Genomic DNA, 16,216 nt, shown 5'->3' with positions numbered 1-16,216 from the left:
CAGAGTCGCCTGAATGGTTGGATGACCTGCTGGTGATGTCGGATTGCCAAGTGTTTTGCAAACCGATGCAGCAGGCGGTGGGGCTTTGGTACCAGCGTTTTCAGCACACGAAACTCTGCTTTCGCGCAGCACAGATTTGTAGTGGACCGGTTTAATGTCTGCCTGTGAAAGCAAAACACATGATAATAGAGGAACTGGTGAGGAAAAAAGAAGAGAGAGTCATTTTACAGTTTAACTTCACATTCCTTGATATGAACCTTGATTACTTAAAGGCGCATCTCAATGAATGAAAATCAAATGAGAAAGTAATTGTTTTCTTTTTCTAAAACTGGTATTGATGGGAGTGTAAAAACACACCAGACATTGTCATTCATACATGCATATTGGAAAAAACAAGACACTCACAGCCAGTGGGTGGTTTGTTTTGACTTCAGCTCTGTCCTCCTCAGATTCCTCTTTAAGTGTTTCATATATCTTGCGGGGTGAAAGTCTCTTTTTTCTCATTTTTTCTAAAAAAAAAAAAAATAAAATAAAAAAAACCCACAAATGTGGGGAATGGTAAAATAATAATATTTTGCTTGCATTTTAACTTCGAGTGAGAGTAAATAGAAACAACATTTGACAAACCACTGCCAAGAGAAAAAAAAAAGTCAACATGTTTAGAGAAAGATATAACTCATTTCAGAGTCACTCCAGAAACAGCAAAAGGCTTGTAATTCATTTAGACGTTCAGAATGAATCTGCGCTTGCTAATTTTAGTCGTTGCGAAGTACAGTTACGCAGTTATAAAGTTTATTGCTTACTGTTTAGTCTCCTGAAACTCGTTCTCGATGGTGTGTCCCGTTTGTTTAGTAAACCGCTGTGAGGACGACGTCTGCGTAGGTCCATCGTCCAGAACCGAAAAGAAGCAATGTCAATTAAATTTACCCTTAGAATTACTTAAACGACAAGATAATTCTTCTTCTTTTTTTCCCCCCTCTTTCTTTCGAGTCTCGTGGCTGCACGATAGTAGTGCTGTTTGGGACAGCTCCGCTCTTCTTCCTTATCCGTTGCTGCGCAACCAAGCGCACCTGCGCGGACAGCTGCAATCAACGGCCGATTGTTGATTAACATGTCGAAAGGCGAATAAAGTACAAAATCAGACCACAAGTTTACTTAAAAATCTTAATGGATACGCTAAAACACCTTCCAGTTTAAACATTTAGTTAAGCAACCCCCCCCCCCCCAAAAAAAAAAAAAAAAATTGAAAATTAATACTTTCAGTAAAAATGGACCCAAAATGACATCTATCATCCATTGCATTTTAAACAATGTGCAGGCATGACCATAAATGGTCACTTTATTAATTCGAGCTATTTAAAACAGACCTGGATGCTTTATTCCTACATCCAAACGCCACAAAACCCAAATTGTCTAAAGTATATACAGACTATTTAAGTTTAGAACTGAGCCACCTCTCCAATACATCCCTGGCTCTACACATGTTCACCAACATTCTTTCAATAATAATTTGGTTCTTTGTTCCAGAACTAGACTCAATGAAATTAGACTATCAGCTACAAGTGACCACCTACTCTGGATGATAAACTTCAATTATTTCAACTAGAGCCTTCAGATCTGGTGTAAATAACTGAAGTTAATTTCAAGGATTTAATTCAAAGAACCTACGTAGGATGAAGAATCTGCATCTCCCAGTAAATGCAAGGTGTGTTTTAAGGAGTCCTGGCGTGATCTCTATAATCAAGGTTTAAAGATTCCAAGTTAACTTTGAAGTCCAGGTCACATGTTCGGTGTCTAGATCTTGAAGATAGAGTCTCTATTTTAGAGAGTTTGGTTTTGTTCAATTTATCCAGATCTAGTTCAGAGATTCTAGGTTTATTTTACAGAATCCAGTTAACAAATATTTCTTAAACCATTGATTGCGCTGATATCGTGTGTCCTCATAATTATTTCACAGCAGTTCACCTGTTTTAAAAGCGACAGTCTCCTTTAAATAGTATATAATGATGCCAACTTGGATTGGTTTATTATATAAATATATATACATTTCTCCATTGTGAGATCAATAAAGGCTTATCTTATCTTATCTTATATACATTAACGATTTACCCTTCATTAACTTTGAATAATGTGGAGTGTGGAAAAATACATCCAGCTTTTATTCTTTATCCAACTCAGGGTTGTGGGGGTTTATATCCAATCCCACATGAGTATGGGAGAAGGCAGGGTACACATAGGAGCTGGAATACCCAGAGAAATCCCATGATCAGCGAGAACTTGGGAATTCTACACAGAAAGACTTGAACCAGGGATCATATAGCTATGAGGTGAAAATGCTAACTATGGTTTGATATTTTATGATTTCAGCAACAAAGAGCACTGAAGCATTCATGGAGGAGCTGTACACATGAAACCTGTTCGTAAAGGGCAAACAACAATAAACGTGAAAAAGAAAGAAGACACCGTCTTAAAATCATTCCAGAGTATCTTTTATTACACGCCCCTTGTCCTAGTCCTTGCCCTCCCCCGTCCCTATTGCTGCACTCAATCATTACAAGGATATGGTGCTGATTCCATTTTACAGCAGAATAGATAAATAAATAGGTACAATTCATCTCACTACACGCAAAAAAGAGAGAGAAAAAAATCCATTCAAACCATTGATTTAATAAATATGCTTACATCTAGCTGTCCTCATTTATGTACATCCGCATTGGTAATGCTTTGGGACGGTAATCAACTTAAAAAGCATATACATTACTTCTAAGTGTAAACCCCTTTAAAAAAAAAGAACAAACAAACACACATTTGTTTCATTTAAAAGTTGACGTTTTGCTCTATTTACCTTCAGTGAGTGAGTGGAGTCCATCCTGCATTAACAGCTGCTGGCAACTGCGTAAAAACGGCCCAAAGAGAAGTATTTGCCTTTTTCCAAGTCAAATGCCAATAACCTCAGCAATGCAGGGCAAACTGCATGCATTGCCCTGAGGACTGGTTTTGCACATTTTCTTTTGTTTTCATTTACCTGACATACTCTTTTTGCGCAAAGATGTTTGGGAACAGAAAAGAAAATAGTGTTTGTACCAACTGTAGTGTGTGAACCTCGTTGACCGTTACACTGGGCCAGACCTTTACATAAACAAGGAGCATGCATGCTAAGCTTCTGACCCGCAGCCGTACTGATGAAAGAGTGAATACATGACATGAACTGTGACTCGGATGTGGCTCAAACATCGAGATGCTCTACATGGGACGATGCGGACAGCAGTGATTGGAAATGCAGAAGCTGCTACTTTAACCTTCTTATTCTAAATCCGACCTCAAACAGAAGGAGTTTTTTTTTTTTTTTTTTTTTTTTTTACAGTTGTACAATATTTGGTTATACATACCTTTGATTCTTGTATCAGTTCAGGGTGCTATATCACACCCTAATAACTGGCACTGCTGTGAGCAGCATTCACATTGAACAAAAGTCTACTTGTTTTTCCCACCGGGGGAATAAGTTTGTTACTGTCCAACAAAGTGTCAGCGTTGTTACACATCTAGACATCTCCTGGAGCTACACTACATACAAAGACATCACGCTCGCTGTCGTATGATTGTAGAAGGGGGTTTTTTTTGTGTGTTTTTTTTTCCAGCTGTTGGGTTTTGTTTGGCTCGTAGCTCTGGACTGATGGAGAAGAGAGAGTGACATACAGTACAAATGAACTCAGTGTTTGAGTGAGGCTGAGTTTCTACTTGTTGGGCTTTGAAGGTATGATTCACGAGAGGAGCAGTATAGTGATTCATGGAGGATTTGAGGTGCCAAAATCAAGAAAATCAAGTCATACAAAAATGGTATGATGTACATTGCTATATGTACAATATTTCCTTTTTTTGCATGCATTTACTGTGTCACTTAATTAAAGTAACAAAAAGCAAAACATTTACATTAAGATCAACATAGCATTTGTTAGATGTGCTGAGAGTGAACAAGCATATTGTGCAAATTAAATACATTTCAATCTATTTTTTGAAACATTTGATCTCAGTACTATAAACGCATCTTTTGATATTCGCCAGTCCATGTTCGCCCATTCAGTGTGACGGATTGTCAGATCTCAGTCAAAACTATGTCCACAATTTCTCTGTGGGTATAACTCTCTGGAGCAATCGATGAAGTTCATTGCTTTTTATCACCAGCAACAACAATTTGCACCTAATCCACACTGTCCTCTTCTGGATAGCACATAAAAAAAAACGTTCTTAATTTTGAAAATACCTAAAAATGTTTCATTTAAAGAATACAACTTAATCACGAAAGGCTAAAAATTAAAAAGCTACCTTGTTTCATATTTGAAGGACCATGACACAGTAAATGCATACATAATAATGCAGTTCATAAGCCAATCTGCATTATATTTTTTAAATATATTTTTTTCTCTCTCAACCCTTTCATGCGTGCTTTAAGAGAAATTATGCTATGGTGTCTACAACAGGAGCTGAACATCACACCACTAAGATCCTGCGTGCATGAAAGGGTTCGTTGGACTTTGTTCAGGTAATTTCAATCCTTCACAGTTGGGCCCAGATTTGTATTTTCTTTGCCAAAGCATGATACGCTTGAGGTGACACATCTTTGTCTCACTGCAGGTTGAAGCAGAATTCTTTGTTAGGATGCTTGAAGGTAAATGAAGTCCGGTGGCCTTCACATGGAAATACTGCTGTAGAGGTCCTCAATTTTCCCCTTGAAGAACTCCTTCAGCTCCGGTCTCTTAGCCTTTAGTGTTGGAGTCAGGAGGCCATTTTGAATGGAGAACATATCATTGTGGACGTAGATGTTCTTCACCTGTGAATGGAACATAACTTAGTTTGGAAATGTAGAACAAGAGTCCCTTGATGTCAGTGTAGGTCTAACTATTACTAACATTATTGTTGTCATTATGTTCATTTCTGTGTATTTTTTGCTTGTCAAGATTTTTAACTGTCTACCTGCTCAAAAGAGTGGAGGCCGCTCGTTTTGCCCAGACGCACCAGATCTTCAAGAATTGCCTTCTTCAAAACCTGTTGACATAAGAGTTAAAGTGGAAGGTTTCAGTTGGAGGGGCTGTGGATCAAGTATCCAGGAAGGTTTTTCTCCACTCAGTCGGGTCCTGTGTCCGTGTGTTGGAATGACAAAACTAAAACACCCGCTGGTGTGAACAAGTAACGTGTGAATATGATTAACTAACGTCTGAAAGAGGTGAAAATGTGCGACCTACCGTGTTTTTACATAGGTCCTTGTATGTGCCCAATATGCCTTTCTTCTTGGCCCACTCAGGCATGACTTCAGGGTCGGGAACTACGATTCCTACCAAACAGGACTGAAGATAGCACAGGAAGCAATTCAGGAAATGGCCAAACAACATAGAGACTGAATCAATAATCCCTCCCCAAAAAAGAAGAAAATCTGTCTTGCATGAGCCAAAAAACTGAGTGAAATAGTTCCCTGTCCTCACCTGCAGACTGTCCCCATGAATGTAGAGCTGTGCCACAGGTTCACTCCTGATGTAGATGTTCTCGATCTTCTCAGGAGAGATGTACTCACCCTGCGCCAATTTGAAGATGTGCTTTTTCCTGTCAATAATTTTCAGCGTGCCATTCTACAAAAGAGCAGAGATTTGACAAAAAAAGACCATGAGAACAGGATTCAAGATCAGGATGTCTAACACACACACGCACACACACACACAGAATGAAATATATTTTAAAAAATGAATGGAAAAAAAATGAAAACGTTGATATAAGTTGTATGCACGCACAGGCAACCATTTGCCGATATCTCCGGTGTGGAGCCAGCCGTCTGGGTCCAGTGCCTCGGCTGACCTCTCTGGGTCTTTGAGGTAGCCCTTAAACACGTTTGGTCCCTTGACACAAACCTGGACGAGAGATGAAAGGAGTGGGAAAGGGTTGAAGTTAGAGGAAAAGCTTGTAATATGCAGTTGATCTCTCAGTCGCCTTCTTGAGACGCGCGTGGTGTAACGTTGGAACTGATCTCGTACTCTGTGAACTTGAATTTATGTTTTGTTTTTTTGTTTTCTTTCTTCTTCTGAAAAACCATTTGCTTACCTCGCCCTCTCCCTTTGAGGCGAAGTAGTTCTTCTCAGGAACATCCACCAGTTTGATGAGGTTACATGGCAGCGGAGCCCCCACATGACCTATTGTCAGACAAGCAAATCAAACAACCCATTTCCTCATATGCTTTGGTTTACTCCTAACTCCAGAAGCGCATAAATGACATTTTCAAAAACGTTGATCCAGTTTCAATGGAAAACATAATAATAATTAAAAAAAAGTCAAGTTCAAAACTTCTTAGTGCTCGTTACATAAATGAAAAATTCAGATTAAATCAAAAAGGAAAAAACTCACATATGTGTCATGGTATACCAGAAGTAACCAGCAGGGGGCAATTCAGGACTATATTTTCATGTTGTTAAAGCAGTTATCTAACAGTTCTTTCATCCCTGCCCAACATCAGGTTCAGACCTCTACCTTTCATCTAGTGTGATCTGTCGTAAATCTTTATCTGATAAAGTTGCCGCTGCGTGTGTCATTTATTAGTTACTGTAAAAAAGAGAGGGTGGCATGATGATAGAGTGATGAGCACTCCAGGTCGTCTTGACTATGATACTGAGTTCCTTTTTATGTTTTCATGTTCTACCTGGTGCCTTACGTAGGTAATCTCAAGAGTCTCTGACTGTTTGAACAAACATTCAGAGTCAATGAAGTTGACAATAGGTGGGGATGTGTTTGTCGACATGCTTGTGATGGAAAAAGTGGCACAGCTGGGATGAATCCGAATGACCCCAATTAGGTTGAAGTAGATATGGGAAATAAATGGGTGCCAAGAAAAATAAAAGACACTTTGAAATAGATGATCAAACAACATACTTCAAGTAATTTCGGTTCCACTGTATGACATAATCCAACACTCCTCAGAATAAACACAAACAGTTACAACTTCATGTTGGAAAATACCTAAGACTACAGTTTCTGCTGCTGCCAAACAGTCCCTCTTTGTCTCTTATCCTTCCAGGCCTCTCCTTTTTTCCTCCCCAAGTTCCCAGGAAGGCAGCCACCCCCCTCACCCCCACACTACTATTTCTCTCTGGAATGTGATTCATAAATCATTCGCTTCATCAAAACTAGTTGAGTATCTGTGCAATTATGTCATGTCGTAGTTTGAGGTTTAAGCAATGCCATTATACCTTTTGGAGTGAATCAAGACAATGAGGGTACGACCATACTTACAGTATTTGTCTCAAGTGTACAGAAACATTAACCACAGTCAAACACACTTTAAGATTTAGTGTTGACCCTTGGAACTGAGCTTACGTGAGCGACACAAGAGCCGAGATAAGACATGGGTTGCGATGGCGCTGACGCTCACCTGGGGTCCAGTCTCCTGGTGTGGTGAACGTGCAGCCAGCTGTGCACTCCGTCTGGCCGTAGGCCTCGTACACCTGCACACGGACACAGCCAACGGTGAAAAGGGGGCAGTGGGAAGAAATTGGCCACACTCACAGTCGTCGCTGTCATTCAAATGCGCGGTCGAGTCTGCATGTTCTATAATCTTGTGTCGTTAAATTCCTACATTTAAGGCTTTGTTCGCCCGATCTTTTTTCTTATCTTCTCTTGAGGCTTATCGTCAGCTGTAAAATAGTTAACCCTGTTCCCCAACTGGTATTTAATTGTGTTTGTCCACTGTAGGTGCTGAGCAAAGAGTGTACAGTAAGATAGTGGTGAGAAGGGAGTACAACCCTCACTCTACATACCATCCCAAGTAACAAAAAAAAAATATAGTAGAAACTCATGCTGCAGCTACACAAAGCCCAACAACTCCATCTATGCAGGCTTCAAACTGGAAGCACCTTGGCAGTTTTAAACACAGTTTTAACTTTAAAGATTTTATGTGACAGTGTCTGGTTCTTCAGTTAGTATTAACCTTTTAATGGGAAAGCAACCATATTTGGTCACTTCCACATTTCTGGCTGACAGTGAGAAGTTGATGGTTGGCATGCATGCCTTTCATTGTGGGATTGGCATTTTCTACCCGTGTGTGCAAAGGTTCCCTCCCTCAGGTAAAAAACCCAAAACAAAACAGGTTAATTTCAAGACCCTAAATTGCCCCTTGGTGTGATCTGGAGTGTGTGTGGTGCGTGGGTCTCTGTTTGCCATGTGCGTGCGTCTGACCTGACATCCCAGGGCCGCTCTGAGGAATCCCAGGACACTGGGTGAGGTAGGAGCTGCTCCTGTTATTATCATCCTCAGCCTTCCTCCCAGGCTGGCCTGTACACAGGGTGCTCACATTGTAGAATATTAACTCACATTGTTTCCAAACACGGATGGACAGACAATGATAAACGCGTCAGTCTGAGTTTGATGAAAACTGCTCGGGTTTCTGACTCTTTGTCAGTGAATTCTGAATAAACACACGGGATTATTTAATTCTGCTGGGTCATAGTAACTATTTGTCATTTACACCTGCTTGTGTTTTTTAAATATTCGATTGGATGCAGGTTTCTAGGGAAACATAGCAACAGCCTTATTAATTCAAATTAAGTATGATTTAAAAAAATGTCTCACAGATGACTTGTTAAGGCCACTGTAAGGGTCAAATAGAAATATGGTGAAGTGCAATGTGCTGTCGTCTGTAAAGGTCAATAACATATTCAACGAGAACCTTTACAAATACATGTTAATGTATGGAACAAAGTTGAGTGATTTCGAAGGTTTGATGTCAGTATTTGAAAGTGTCCAGTGGGAGGGGCTATTCACCTGGATCTTACTGAAGAAGATCTTGTCCCACATGCTGTCGCTGCGAATGACACCGTTGCTGACTTCAGCACCTTTTCTCTTGGCAGCAAAGTTGAGCAACCAACGCTTCAGCGGGGTGTTTGCCTGGCTGAAAATCTGCACAGGACGCAGCAATCAAACACACACATGCTATTGGGAGATCATCCTTTCTCTTTCAAACTTATCTGAATATTTGAGGACCATCGACATCAACTCCTTTTTTTTGTTGACATAACAGGCATTTCTGAAGAAACAAGACCTGAACGGCTCTCTGTGGTTCAGTCACGGAGTTTTTCACTTTAAAAGTGCAAAAATACTCACTTGCAATGAACCTTTTCACAAAGCCTGCGATGAACAACTTATCTTTAAATAATTGCAATGTGAAGTCCTTTTTGCCACAATGATTCTTATCAGATTTCAGACTTGAAAAGGCTGTCAAGTCTCAGCTTGAGAGATTATCTACATAATTCAGCAAGAATGTTTCACATTCTCATCCTCATAGTTTGAATTTCAAGGAATCTTACTTGCAAAAAAAAAAAAAAAAAAGCAACTCGCTCTCCATTTTGTGTTGTATTTCAAAATTTAGATTTATATTAAAACAAATTAAAAAAAAAAACATTTCCAGAAGCATTAAAGTCAGGGCATTGAGCATTGAGTGTAGTGTTTAATTGTGTTCTTGTTCATGCGTTGGTTGTGATACAGACTTCCAAAACAGCACGATTAATATAGGATACATTTTAGTCTTTAGCTACAACTATAAATATTCTAAACAATGACTTCTTGACAAAAATTACAAGAAAGCAGGCAAAAAAATTTGGTTTTTTTTTTGGTAATTGTTTTTTTCTGTCCAATCATCTCCCTTCCCTTAATAACTGCAAGCACCTTAGATGTAATCCGAGGTGCTTTCACCGTATGTTTGACAGTCCTGTTTTTGAGGCTCACCTTGTCATACATGCGGTTGAGTAGTCGAGGCACCACGGGGAAAATGGTCGGCCGTAGAGCCTTCATGTCATCTGACAGGAGGCGGATGTCTCCCTGATAGAAGCCGATCCGTCCTCCATGACAGTACACCACAGACTGCAGCAGACACAACAGGCACTTTTCAACAACCATGAAAACAGTCAGATGTGAGAACTCTGAAAAAATCTTACAACTAACTGTCATCATAATTCACAAAACCTCTTATTCATTGTACACTTAGTCATAGATTCATTCATAGGTATGAACCTTTTTTTAAATGTGCTCTACTACTAATGCTAAAGGTACATTGCTGTTGAGTAACTAATGCTAAACTTACAAGACATTTTAGAAAATCACATGAAATTGCAGTTGGTGTAAACTTGTCTTAAATGTCAGAGTTGTAATTGTCACACTCTTGAAAAAAGAGGAAGTTTACAGTTTGCATATCAAGTTTTACCACCGTTTCTGTGGATCACTGTTCTCTCTATTTCTTCTTTTGTTACCCAGGTTGAAAACAGAGAAGACTGGTGTCTTTTTTTGTCTTTTATGTGAAATTATATGAGATGAACTTGATTGTTTTGCCACGATACACTCTGCCGTACATGTTAAGGCCTGATTTATTTGTGATGCAGTTATAAGCATGAGCAGCAGAGAAAGCGAGTCATGACTCACTACATACAATATTAGTAAGCATTATCTAATTATTAGACAAACTTCAGTGTGTTACTCCTCCAGTCAGCTCTCCCACTCAAGGTGCGGAATCAGAAATGTATGACATGATTAATAATTCCACACTCATCTGACAAATTAACACATAAGTCCTTTTTTGTTTACACTGCCTGGTCTAGAATTTGAGCTTGTTTGGGTGCCATTCACACCCCTTTTAAAGATCTGTTTGTAAGAAAGGATTAAATCAAATCTAATTGTTGTCATGTAATGACATGGCATATTCCAGGCTCCTTAAACCGTCTGAGCATGTGTTGATGCACATCACCACTATCAGATATGGTGGTGTTGTGTTTGTGTGGATGTAGGATTGGCACGCTTGCTTGTATTGTGTGAACTCGCGCTTTGCTGCCAGGGGAAGTTAGGTGTTTTCCTGTGTCTGGGTGTCACACTTTTCACAACCCTGCAGTGCACTGACTTCAAACACACCAGGCTGGTTCAACCTGCTGTGACCGCATACAACTTTGTCTCCTCACATATATGTACGGTTCAGTCAATCCACTACCTGGCGCAATAACATTGCATTGGGAGTTGTATTTAACAGTTAGTTTAAAAAGCAGAAGAACAGTGGCACACAAACATTGATAGTAAAAAAAAAAGTAGAAGTATATTAAGATTAAAACTTTGCAACTCATTATGTCAGTATCAGACAAAGGCGACAATTTCCAAAGCAAAAATACTTCAATACTGTACCTGAACAAAACTACACTTTTCAAGTATCTGTACCTCTCCTTGAGGGTTTATGTTTGAAAAATCTCTACTTTAACTCCTGTGTTTAATACAGTCACTTATAAATTACAGTGAGCCAATACAGGGTTCTCATTCCAGTTCTAAAAATATTAGCCCAAAGATCAAACTGTACCACATTGAAGCAAATACATAAAGAAGTTCATAAAGCGAAGCACATTCCCAATGAACAAATTCAAGGTCACCTTAGTTGCGATGAACCAGATCAACCATGATCATTCAAAAGACGTAAAACAATAATAAGCTCAAATAAAATTGGCCCCCCATATTCAGTCATTTATGTGTGATTCTGGACAGTTGAGCCACTTGATTGTATAACATAAGGAAGATAATGGTGTAAACTATACAAATTGTAAACACATGAGGTATCCTTGAATAATTTCAATTTAAACTTATATTTTAGTGAGCGCCTCTGGAGGGTTAACAACAGATAACCTCTGTGGAGCTGCTATTCTTTGTCTTGTCATCTTAGTTTGAGTTTGAGAGTCGTTAAGTTAAGTTCTTTTGGCCTCCCGGCGTCGAGGGGTAATTCAACAAAAATGAATGGAATCGTAGAAAAGGCAATCTGCGTGTATCCACCAGCGGATACAAGGGTGAATGTATTGAAGCAGTTCTATCAGTGAGACAGAGCTAAATCAGTCCAAGACCAATGTCAAAAGTGACACGAAACCCTGACAAAGACAAATGAAGAAATGATGGATATTGACTGAGACATGTGGCAGAGAGAAGTAGTAACCCAGATAACATGGACTCATACTATGAGCATAAACACAATCCCCTTACATGGAAAATTTTATTTATTTATTTTTTAACACAAGTTTTGGTGAGAATTACCAGCCATTAAGCCCTGAACTGTGTCCTCAACTGTAACTGAATAAAGATCCAATCAAAATGAGTGTGAAAGTAGCCTTCTTAGTTCACTCTGTTGATCTTTATATTTGCACACGTACACTAAACCAGATCTCAGCCACTCAAATTTTTTATTATCAGTATTTCTCCCTGAGCACTCCTTTTTGTTTTACGCCACAGTAGAAAGATGCAACAAACTGATCAATAATCCATGCATTTACTGTATAAAACAATACTTAACAGTCTGCTGTGATGTTTCCTCTGTGTATCCATGTGACTGGATTTTACCACTAAAGATATTGTAGTAAGCCACAGTTTTGCCAATAAGGAGCTTCTAACTAATGTAATGCAAATTTAGTAGTTTTTCTATTTGGTATGGGCTGAACTTCCCTTTATGTAGCTCTTTGAGTTCAACTATGAAAACAATATAAAGAGATCTATTTCATTATTTAGTTATCAGGGCATTAGGTGGCGTAAATGGGAGAAAACATTGTGGTTTTATTGAGCAACTTAAGACTTTTTTGTTTAAAAATATCAAGTTCCTGTTCCTTTTTTTCTTCTTCTTCTTTTCTTTTCTTTTCTTTTTTTTTTTTTTACAGTGATCTGACAATTTCACATCTTCTCAGTCAGACAGATCACGAGAAACGTAGTGACTTGTCAGAACAAGAATCCCGATCTTTTATATAATGAAGTGCCGAGCTGGGGTGGCGTTCAGAGATGTGAACCAAAGACAAGTCTACACATAGGGAATGTGCTCATCTGGCAGAGTGGGTGGACATTTACAGGAATTCTTGTATTCATTTCACCCTCGACTCCAACTGTGACTAGAAGTGAAACTTACGGATTGTGTTATTCACAAGCTGAGCCAGAACACAATTGATCACTCTAATTTTAGACATTATTATGCCAGGAGGTTCCGTTTAACTAGTTCTTTTAATCCCTGCTGTTTATACTGAACAACAGTCATTGTCTGTATAAGAGGGACATTTATCATGTGGATGTGTGGGTGCACATCCACGTCTTGGACACAAGTGATGAAACTTGCACACCACTGGTTGTAATCTCCGGAATTGGCAATGAGTCATTGTAGTTGGAAAACGAAACTGACAAAAAAAAAGGTTGGGGAAAAGCTGGATAAAGTTTCACCGCCCTCTCCGCTTCCCTCCCACTGAATAACTGACACCCACGGTCAACGACACTCCCACACAGAGAGCCTTCCTGTTTCTTCCTTCCCCCGCCAACATCCTGAAACTCATAAAGTCTCTCATTCCTGTGGTCGGGGATATTAGATGAGCGTGTTTACCTCAATGAGCCTCTCAAACATGTGAGCCAATGGCAGGAAGGAGATGAGGCAATCATCTTGGTTGGGGAAAATTACTTTCTGCAGGGAGACGAAAGAGGACGAAAACAATTAGACGTAGAGCAACGCGACTGTTCGACGATGCACGTCTCAGAGGAGGAAATGCTCAAACCAAATCATGGATAAAATGAGAGAGGAGAGTCTAAGATTTGAGAAGTGGAAGGTCAGGAGGGCCTTACGTCTGTTACTTTGAGAAAGCCGGAGAAATCAGCCACCACATTCCCATGGGTGAGCATGACTCCTTTTGGATTTCCTGAGGAGAAAAAAAAAAAAAAAGGCAAACAGCCTGTGAGATAAATGCCCTTGATGTTCCAGAGAAGCACAGATCCATTGAACAATCCGAAATGAAGAGACATCTGACTCAGCAGAAATTCATTTTAATGGCATTAAAAACGTAGCTTGCTTTAAGGTTGTTTATTTGCAATGTCAGGTGTGACAGCACGCGCGCACGCACACACACACACACACCAGGAACACTGAGCCACATGAGGGACTCTCTCCAGCAGGTGGCAGCCTACTCTACTCATGAACTGCTGTCCTTAAACGACCCAACCTTTATTTCCCTTTTCCTGTTGGCTGAAGCCAAGCCCTTATTGTTGTTTGATGAGACCATTACCATATCAGATAACAGATTTCACTGGGGAGTCAAAACTGGACATTCCTGTAACGAGTGCAGAAAATAGCAGTGCGATATTTTAAGTGAAATATTAAGAAAATTCCAGCACTATAAAGCACATGGCAGAGTTGTTTGCTGAGGAGTTGCAGTGTTTGTTTACCAATGCAGTAAATCTTTTTTTCAGCATGCTTGTCAAATGAGTTCACAGATGAAGTAATCAACACTTCATATCATCCATAATTACATGTTTACCCTTCTCAACAACACCAAACAATTTCATTAGTGACCCAAATTTGACTTGGCACACTTGAATGAATTCCCAAAGAGTCAAAAGAAGACCAACGCCCCAAAAGTAGAAAAAAAAAAAAAAAAAGCTGTTCCTTATTCAAAACATATTTTGATGTGCAACATTGTTGGACAAGTGCAGTTACAGTTTAGTTAAAGCAAACATAAATGTGGGAGAGACTTTTAGAAAAGTGCTGTCAATGTGAATGTGTTTAATGGCCTGGAATTTATGTGAAAAAGCAATATCATGGGCATGTCGTTCCATCCAAACTGTCGGCAAATACTGCAGTAAAACATGTTTGATACATCAAAATCAATTGTCATGTAATTTTTATTTTATTTTTTGTATACATGCAAGTCAAGATCATTGCGAGACAATAAATGTAATTCTCACAGACTGAGGGGCCAAAGTGTGACCAAGTACTAGTACCCTAATGTGGATTAATACCAATTGATACATGACTATTATGATAGTAAAACTGAGATTTTAGTTAGTTATTTCCTAATTCCTTGTGTTATTTACATTCACCTGTGCCGTCCCAGATGGAGGCGTGGGTGACATTCCATCATCAAACAAATCATACATCATATTTACACTCTCACCTGTGGTTCCACTGGTGAAACACACAATAGATAAGTCATCTGGTGCTGGTGGCTGTGGTTAAACAAAAAAGAAAGAAAGAATGGAATCAATTACATGCAACTTGTCTTCAAAGAATTCAACATCATCCTGCAACGACACACATTGTCACCATAGATTACTACAAAGTATTTTAGTCATTGGATCTGTGCCCTTTTTCTGTTAATATTATTGTTCATGCTGCTATTACAGGGTAACCAAATTCTTGTAATCAGAGTATTTTTATATTTATGTCACTGCCTCGCTGACATTGAATAGAGAGTGTACGTTCAATGCATTCAATTCAATTATACAGTTGAGCCAAGTGAAATAATTTCAACATAATTCAATCGAGTGCTGCCACTAATTGATTGCTTCTGCTTCAGCATGATACACTTTATCATAAAACATGCCGTGGCCTTGATACATAATGTTTTTTTGCCGGTGAAGTAGCTTTAATCAACGTGAAGGGGAGATTTTATCTCCGTCACAGAAGTGGGGCTGCATTAAACCCTGGCAAATCACACTCAGATTATCTTATTACAAGTTTTATTTAATTATCTCTGTTTAGCGAGGCACCTGATCAAAAACTTAAATCTTACACTGATGATCTTGTCATAAAAAAATAAAAAAAATAAATACACAATATCCTGCCTGCTATTAGAATATCATGGAGTAAACACAATAATTTCGGGCATATTAAAGCAAGTAAATGAAAACATTATTGTTATAATGATCAACCAAATGTCATTCTGGATGACAAATTATACTGTACTTACAGTATTTATATATTAGAGCACCATAATTACATGACAGTTGTAATATAATTTCTACAAAAGTACATGTCTAAAAATTGTGTTACAATTCAAATATGTGGTATTGAGCATTTACTCTAGAAGAATCTTGAAACTGTTGTACTTACTATGGGTTTTCTGTAGTTCTCTCTGCCCAGAGCCTGTAAGCAACAGCATGAAAAACAAACTATTACAATTAAACTTTTCTATATGGACAAATCACCACAAAATGTTTTGACTGAACCACCCATTGTATAACCCGTACTATTACATGACTCCCGCTGACCTATTAATCCAACTCAGCAGGCCTGAAGGTGAACATGTATGACTCTGCACTACTACTCAAAAGTGCTCGAGCTCAATCTTGACAATATCTTTGTGTTTTTGGGGTCACGGTCTTCAATAAAACTGCTCTCTTTCCTGTGAACTACCTGAGCCTGTATTTT

At 39.0% G+C, this 16,216-nt stretch overlaps 1 protein-coding gene across 3 annotated transcripts in view; it reads right to left on the bottom strand.

The window, feature by feature from the left end:
* Positions 1-4,137: 4,137 nt before the first annotated feature.
* The window catches only part of acsl6 (acyl-CoA synthetase long chain family member 6), a gene marked incomplete at its 5' end in the record, with an annotated part of 29,713 nt that continues 17,634 nt past the window's right edge, over positions 4,138-16,216 (bottom strand). For all 3 annotated transcript variants that reach the window (XM_080508918.1, XM_080508919.1, XM_080508920.1), the window contains 14 exons: positions 4,138-4,828; positions 4,972-5,043; positions 5,241-5,342; positions 5,478-5,621; positions 5,781-5,897; positions 6,088-6,176; positions 7,409-7,481; positions 8,212-8,307; positions 8,797-8,931; positions 9,757-9,891; positions 13,400-13,477; positions 13,636-13,709; positions 14,961-15,012; positions 15,899-15,931. In XM_080508918.1, the coding sequence (XP_080365044.1) occupies positions 4,688-4,828; positions 4,972-5,043; positions 5,241-5,342; positions 5,478-5,621; positions 5,781-5,897; positions 6,088-6,176; positions 7,409-7,481; positions 8,212-8,307; positions 8,797-8,931; positions 9,757-9,891; positions 13,400-13,477; positions 13,636-13,709; positions 14,961-15,012; positions 15,899-15,931 (1,341 nt within the window). In that variant the 3' untranslated portion in view covers positions 4,138-4,687. The remainder of the gene's footprint in view (positions 4,829-4,971; positions 5,044-5,240; positions 5,343-5,477; positions 5,622-5,780; positions 5,898-6,087; positions 6,177-7,408; positions 7,482-8,211; positions 8,308-8,796; positions 8,932-9,756; positions 9,892-13,399; positions 13,478-13,635; positions 13,710-14,960; positions 15,013-15,898; positions 15,932-16,216) is intronic.

The sequence above is a fragment of the Blennius ocellaris genome (assembly GCF_963422515.1).
Source record: "Blennius ocellaris genome assembly, chromosome: 14".
Classification (NCBI taxonomy): Eukaryota; Metazoa; Chordata; class Actinopteri; order Blenniiformes; family Blenniidae; genus Blennius; species Blennius ocellaris.
This window is presented reverse-complemented; position numbering and strand designations above follow the sequence as displayed.